Source organism: Nelumbo lutea, chromosome 3 (genome assembly GCF_056320005.1).
Source record: "Nelumbo lutea isolate HS-2025 chromosome 3, American lotus-T2T, whole genome shotgun sequence".
NCBI classification, from domain to species: Eukaryota; Viridiplantae; Streptophyta; class Magnoliopsida; order Proteales; family Nelumbonaceae; genus Nelumbo; species Nelumbo lutea.
This window is the reverse complement of record NC_142686.1, coordinates 45320486-45328157: the sequence shown is the minus strand read 5'-3', so window position 1 is coordinate 45328157 and position 7672 is coordinate 45320486. Positions and strand designations below refer to the sequence as shown.

Genomic DNA, 7672 nt, shown 5'->3' with positions numbered 1-7672 from the left:
AAATTGACGCAGAATTTGGAAGATAAAATCTAAGTCTTGTATTAATTCCTGTGAGAACTACGTCTTGACGACCATGTCGTCTACATAACATTCTATTTTCATGCCAATTAAGGGCCGAAACAGCTTATTTACAAGTCTTTGGAAGGTCGCCCCAGCATTCTTCAGTCAGAAGGGCATGACCTTGTAGCAGTACAGGCCGTACTCGATTATGAAGCTGGTTTTTCCTTCATCGGACTGGTCCATCCTGATTTGGTTGTAGCCTGAGTAGGCATCCAAGAAGCTTAACAACTCATGTCCCGAGGTCGCGTCCACTAGGCGATCAGTTCTGGGGAGGGGGAAATAGTCTTTTGGGCAAGACCGGTTCAGGTCGGTGTAGTCGACGCACATGCGCCACTTGCCGTTTGCCTTTTTCACCAGTACTGGGTTGGCTACCCAGCTCGGGTAATGAACTTCCCTTATGAAGTCCGCTGCGAGGAGCTTTTTGACCTCCTCGTCGATCGCCCTCCAGCGCTCCGGGGCTAAGTTGCATTTCTTCTGTCTAATGGGTCTGACTACAGGGTTAGTGTTAAGTTTGTGAGTTATAAGGCCAGGGTCAATATCGGGCATATCGGCCGCGAACCATGCAAAAATATCTAAATTTTGAAGTAAGAAACTCACTAGTTCGGTTCGTAGAGGCTCCTTGACGGAAGCACTGATCTGTAGCATTCGAGCCGGATCCGTAGCCGAGGTCGGGATCGCGACCATTTCCTCTATGGGTGAAGCTCGTTCCTTGCCCAACTTCGTAGGCCGCTCCAGCTCGAGGTCGTTGGCTGCCTTGGTTTTTCCCTTCAGGGCGGCAACATAACACTTGCGGGAGTCAAGCTGGTCGCCCCGCGCTACCCCCACATCGAAGTTTATGGGGAACTTCATTACCAGATAGTAGGTGGAGACCACTACCCGTAGAATATGTGTAATTGGCCGCCCTATTATGGCATTGTATGGGGAGGGGGTTGCGACCACCAGGAAATCGTGGTTGAGTCTGACCGCACAAAGCCATGTACCGACTTCCACAGGTACTATTATCTTCCCGTGGGGCTTGACTTCCTCTCCACTGAATCCCACCAGAGGAGTGTTTGCGGGCTTCAGTTCGCTTCTTGCAACTGTAGCGGGTCAAATGCCAACTTGAAGAGGATGTCTGCCAAACTACCTAAATCCACAAGTACGCGCATGACTTCAAAGTTGCTGATCCTTAGTTTTATGACAAGCGCGTCATCGTGGGGGTAGCGGACACCTCGCGCATCGTCTTTCGTGAAGAAGATCGGTTCTTCTGTCTTCGGCCTCTTTGGAGGGTTTTGTCCTTCTCGGGCTGCCTCGCGAACTGACGTCTGGGCTACTACCGAAGTACACCTTGCTACCACCGAACCTCCCACTATCACATGGGTGGTTCCCCGAACTAGCCTCTCTTTTGGAGGCTATCATTGCAACGCTTCGGCTAGTCTACTGCTGGATTCGGGGGCATCCTTTCCGTGCTCCCCTTGCTGACCTACCTTATTGTTATTATCATTATTATGCTGTACAAAATTTCTCAAGTATCCGCGACGGATGAGTCCCTCTATCTCGTCCTGAAGATTATTACACTGTTCAGTACTATGACCGTGATCTCTATGAAAACTACAGTACAGAGTTTTATTTCTCTTGTTTGGATTCCCCTTTAGGTGAGGTGGCCACTTTACGTATGGGGCGTCTTTGATCGTCATCAAGATCTCGGTCCGCCTCGTGTTTAACGACGTGTAATCCGTTTGAACTGCTAAGGGAGCTTGGGACTGTTGGCTTGGCTTTGCCTCCCGAGCCGGGTTTCTTCTGTCACCTGGGTTGGAGGGCTCACCTTCTCTTTTCCTTTTCTCGACCCGGCCTTCGGTCCTTTGGTTGATCTCTTCCTTTGTTCATATGAACTTGTCCGCGAGCTTGAGGAATTCGACCATGGTCACGGGTTGGTTGGCTACCATGTGTCATTTGAACTCCTTGTGCGTTACTCCTCTCTTGGTAGCCGCGAGCTGTATCACAGCATCTAATCGCGGTATCTGCAAGCACGCTTCATTGAACCGCTTGATGTAGCCCCGGATGGATTCTCCTTCTCTCTGGACTACTCTGAAGATGCTTTCCTCGGTTTTGGGGCACCACTTGCTGGTGACAAAGTGTGCGGTGAAGACCTGCACAAACTGGGCCTAGCATTTTATTGACCCGGGGGCCAGGTTCCTGTACCAAGTGTGGGCTACCCCCTGAAGGTGGTGGTGAAGGCCACGCACATGCATGATTCACTGGCCCTAGCGAGGTGCATTTGGGACTAGAAAGCATCGACGTGGTCGTTGGGGTCAAAGGACTCGTCATACTTGTCCAAAGGTGGGAGCTTGAAGTCTTTGGGCATGGGGACTGCTAGGAGTTCTAATGTGAGGGGGGAAGGAACTGAGAGAATTGGGGCAGCTTTTACCTTGTCCGAGCTCGTCTCTTCCTTACCTCTGAGCTCGGGCAGGACACGGGTGGCAATTCAGCGACTTTGCCGGCGCCTTTGTTGTTGAGTGGGCCTGGTACTAGCATTGCTGGCCTCTGTGTTGCCGAGCTCGATGGGCCCAGAATGTTGGTAGTCTGCTGCTAGGGCGTTGAATTGGTTCTTTGTGAGCGAGAGCTCAGGCTTGGAACGCCGAGGTGCTGACTTTGCGGGCGAGGTTCTTGACCCGCTTGTGAGTTGCAGGCGGGGGTGATTTTCCTTTCCCTTTGGCCTGGGGATGAGGCCTGGCTGTTAGGGGGGTTTTGGAGTTAGGAGGCTTCTCCTTGGTGAGGGCATCGACCCTGAGGGGAGGCCTTAGCCGGCTTCAGAGCAGGGTGCCGAGGTGGAAGTAGTGACTAGTTCAGGGGTAGTTGGAGGAACTATTGCTGATAGTGATGTTGAGAGAGGTGGTGTAGTACTTGGTGCTACTGGAGTTGATGCTGCTGGAACTGTTGCATTTGGGCTTGCATTGCCCGCATGCATTGTATCAGGTCGTCGAACTGGTTCTGGCGGGTCGCCAGGGGGACAACAGTTGGTTCAACAAAAGTTGTTTCGATAGGGAGTGGAAGGGGAATGCTCATGGCAGGAAGGTTTACGGGCGCCACTGCTTGTGGCGCATTCAAGCTGGGGATCCCATCCACTGGAAGGGGGATGATGAACTGTCCGACACACACCACGGGGACTTGGAGTTGTTCCCTAGTGGTGTTCGTCTCTGTGCCACGTTCGGCATTACTGGAAGAAGCCATGGGTGTTGGAGTTTTTGGAAGAAGAGGAGGTTATGAGAGTTTTAGATGGAGGTTTTTATAAGCGTTCCCAAAGACGACGTCGATTGATGGTGCACAATCCGGCCGGTCCTAGCTGTTGGCGGCCTTGTCTCTGAATGGAGCTACAGGGAGCCTGAAACGGAGAAGATGAGGGAACTCCGGGGGGGGGGGGAACCCGGTGAGATTGCTCCGAAGCTCAAGTTAGTATTCTCTCAAAGCCAAGATAAAACCAGATGACGCAAAGTTCACATACCTTGTTCTTGGGGGGTAGGGAGCCTTTTATAACCACTTCGCGCACTCACTCCGAGGCTTTTATCAGGTTGGGTATGATTACTTTTGTGCTTTTGCCAGTTCGGGTGTCATCCCCTCTACTGGGACAGAACCGCCACTGCTCCTTGTCGGAGCCGTCTTTGTAACTGGAGATGGCAATGGCAGGTGGTGGTGGCAGGTGGCCGTTTGAAGTGCGCTGTCAAGCGTCAGATCCCAAGTCAATCAGGTGCGCCGCCCCTGGATACGGGCTTCCTCGGTGTCAGGCATGGTACGTTTGTTCAATTCGGCGTCCTGGAGGCGAAGTGCTGGAGTGGTGAGCGAGGTGTAGTCTTGAGTTCGGATAGAGGTGTGTCCCGAACTGCCATGGGGCAGGCCAGTTCGGTTTATTGCCCTTTGTGTTTGTAAGGCTCGGGGCCCAAGGGAGAGCTCGGGCTCCTTGTGGGGAGTTCGGGCTTCTCGTAGGGAGTTCAGACCGCTAGTTCCTCCTTTCGAAGTTCGTGCCTCGGGCGTGTTGTTGTGCCGAGCTGTTGCCTTTGCCACGTGTTGAGTGATTACGATGTCGAGCCAAATCTTCCTTCATCAATAATATAATCATATAATATTACTAACATTAAAAATTAATGATTCATATTATAATATTCATTATAATATGTTATAGTGATATTCTAATAGAAATTAATTATTTACAATATTGATTATCACCATACAGTTTCATTAATTATTAATTATTAATAATACTCCATTAATTAATAATAATTATAATAATTCATAATTAAGTAATAATTAATTATTGATTAATCAATCAATCAATCATTATTATTAACAATTAATTAATTATTTATAATAGTTATTAATAAATCATAATAATAAATAATTATTAACACTTATTAATAATTAATTAATTATTACTATTAATAATATGTATGATTTAATCTTAAAAATAAATAATTATTGAATTAATTATTGCTTGATTATGAATTATTATGAATTATTAATATTAAATATTTATTACTAATTATTGTTAGTTATTAATGATATTTCATTTATTAATTAATAACAATAATTCATAATTAAGTAATAATTAATTATTAGTAATAAATATTAATTATTAATAATAAGTATTAATTAATCATAAAGTAATTAATTATTAATAAATAATTAGTAATTAATAATTAATGAATAATTCATTAATTTATTATTAATTAATTACTATTAATAATTAATATTAGGTAATATTTATTATAATAATTTTTAATATTAGTTCTTTATTGAATTATATATAAAAATAAAAATTCTCTTATATGGGGTTATATTGGACATTTGACATTTTTCAGAATTAGAGTTAGAGCAAAGAAAAGTTCACATACCTCTTAATTTAATTATTACACTTTCATATATCAAACGTCAATAACAAGTCCTTAGTCCCAGGCTCTCAGCCCCACACCAATCCCTATCCACCCCTAGTGGTCGTAGTAGTGGGACCCATGGCATGGGTGATGTGAAAAGTTTAGAGGACCTCTCTCCCATAGAAGTGGTTGTAGATCGCATGATAAAATGGATGTTGGTGAAAATTCTTGTTTTGGTGGACTATAACGTAATGTTGATTGTCGACACAAAAACGTGGGCGCAAGTTGGGCCGGGTTAGATGGGTTAATGTCAACACTAACCCAACCCGAGTTTGAAAAAAATAATATTTTTGTTTCTATTATTGGGATCGAGGTTGCTATGAATTGCCTCATTTATGCACTTATTCTCACCCACACGTTTTTTTTTTTTTAAATATTTTACCTTTGCAGTGGCCCTCTCCGCTAGTCATAATCTGATGTGGATGCCGACTCTCTTTATTCTTTTTAATTTTGTGTTAGCAACTGGTAGTAACAGTTGTTGGGTTTTCTCCTTCCCCCACACCGTAGGGTCGAAATTCACCACCACTTCCAAATGTTAACAAAATGGGTCACCTCTGACGATGTTAACACTGAAAAATGATGGCTCAGATACGTGTAAGAGGCTGCTGGTGATCGATCCCTGATGCAATAAATAGTCCAGCGCTGGTTGAGCCCTAAATGAAATGAACTGAAATGAAAAGGGCATTTACGACCATAAATGGATATTTTAAGAATTCTAGACGAAATTATTAGTCACGAGGTGTCACATGTAAGTAGTTTATGACAGTTGAATAATGATAAAGGAGGTGTGTGACAATTGTCAGAAAACTGAACTGTAGTTTAAGACAATATGTAAATATTGCAGGAATAGTTTGAGGAAACTGACCTTAAAAAAATTCAATTGAAGTAAATATATATCATTCAAAGAAAAATAAGAAAAAAAACTTGTTCGATCTTTCTCCCTTTCGATCTCTACTGGGCTTTCATTTTGTACAGAGAGATCAACCTAATCCATGGCTTCCGATCTCGAAGGTCAGTTCTTTTTCTTTTCTTTAATTATTTACCAAATCACCCACTTGTTTGATTTAATGTCTGGGTTGATTACAATAACCTCTGTTTCTGTATCTCTGCTCATGAATTGCAGGATTAGTTATTGTGATCATGGGCGTTTGTGGGTCTGGAAAATCGTAAGCCCCTTCAATTTCTCTCTCTCTCTTTCTCACTTTCTATATATGTAAACTGTTGTTTGGATTGTATTCCTAATAGTACAACAGGAGAGATGCTGGGCAAGGCCATGAATTGTGTCTTTATCGATGCAGATGACTTCCATTCACAGTCAAATAAAGGTATCTGTCTCTTCATGAAATCTGAACCCATTAAGATCTAAGCTTTCTTTCTCTGCAACTTCTGATAATACTTTGTCTGGGATGGGTGAGCTACAGAGAAGATGAGCAAGGGGATACCATTATCAGAGGAAGACCGGATTCCATGGCTCGAAAAGCTGAGCGATACTCTCAGAATTAACATAACCAGAGGCAAACCTGCAATTCTCGCGTGTTCTGCCCTTAGAAAGAAATACAGGGAAATCCTCAGAATGGCTGACCCAAATTATCAAGTGGGGAGCTACTCTTGTGTGAAGTTTGTTTTGTTGGATGCTCCGGCCGAGGTCATAGCAGCTCGGATCAACAGAAGGGCCGTGGAAGGGAAACATTACATGCCTGCTTCACTCTTGCAATCTCAACTGGACTTGCTTGAAATTGATGCTAGTGAAGGGATAATTAAGGTGGATGCTACTCTGAGTCCTGATGTAACTGTGAACAATATACGAGCTCTAGCATCCAAAAGTTATAATTGATCTCCTAATCTTATAATTTTCAATGGAGACGGTGCAGATTTTTATGGTTACTCTGTTTGGGCAGCTAGAATTCATATTAATACCATTATTGCATGTTATCTAATCTAACAGGGTTTCAGTGATTACATTCAATTCCAAATTCACTGCGAACCCTTCAACAGCTAATTGAATAATTAAGCTAAAAAAAACCATTAGTTTACTTCCTGTAATCAATAGCAAGTAGATCACTAATCAACAAATGATCAATGACCCAACATGGACATTCAGAAGCTTGCTCTATGACTAGGGTTTGGTGTGAATACTAATTATGGATTAGATTGGATATTCTGAGGATATCCTGTAATCAATAGCAAGTCCTCCAATGAGTTCTCTACCTTGCTTCCTCCTGATATTCTTCTTTCTTATTCGGGTGTAAATTGAACATTATAATGTTCTTGTACATTTAACAAATTGAAGGCCATCTATCTCATTCAGGCAGGTACTTGCTGAATAATGTCTACCTTGTTGGTCAAATAAATTCAATTGGTAGAGCCATTGGCTCAATGAGATTTGTTTTCAATTCAATTACACACACTAAAATCTTATATTTGTGCTAAACCTACTTAGGTTATTTCATCTTGTTTTTTTTTTTTTTCCTTTTTTACTTGGAACTTTCCTACATGACCAGCCATATTTCTGCCATGTACGGCTTGATGTGGCTAATCTAATCCATCTCACCAAAAGTTCAAAGTGTCTGTGTCAAGTATCGTATTGATAAACTTAAGTCCCGTTTGCTTCATGGGAATAGGGGTCCGGAATCGGAATGGATTATTACGATTCTAACTGTTTGGTTGAGTGGAATCGGAATCCCATTCCCATTTTTACTGGAATGGCA

General features: G+C 43.2%; 1 protein-coding gene across 2 annotated transcripts; it reads left to right on the top strand.

Annotated features, from left to right (window-relative positions):
* The first annotated feature begins 5368 nt into the window (after positions 1-5368).
* On the top strand, positions 5369-6848 carry LOC148864657 (P-loop containing nucleoside triphosphate hydrolases superfamily protein). 2 transcript variants are annotated; one of them, XM_088979717.1, is made up of 4 exons: positions 5369-5975; positions 6088-6130; positions 6210-6289; positions 6386-6848. In XM_088979717.1, the coding sequence occupies exons 1-4, from the start codon at positions 5957-5959 to the stop codon at positions 6796-6798; spliced, it is 555 nt and encodes a 184-aa protein (XP_088835843.1). In that variant the 5' UTR covers positions 5369-5956; the 3' UTR covers positions 6799-6848. The 2 variants fall into 2 exon arrangements, with proteins under 2 accessions (XP_088835843.1, XP_088835844.1); XM_088979718.1 differs by having other exon boundaries at positions 5899-5975; positions 6218-6289.
* The last annotated feature ends 824 nt before the right edge of the window (positions 6849-7672 follow it).

What these genes read in the sequence shown, in the direction of transcription:
- LOC148864657 (XM_088979717.1), top strand. An exon ending in GTTTGTGGGTCTGGAAAATC is followed by an intron (nt 6,131 to 6,209) that starts GTAAGCCCCTTC and finishes TATTCCTAATAG; the next exon opens with TACAACAGGAGAGATGCTGG. An exon ending in CCATTCACAGTCAAATAAAG is followed by an intron (nt 6,290 to 6,385) that starts GTATCTGTCTCT and finishes GGTGAGCTACAG; the next exon opens with AGAAGATGAGCAAGGGGATA.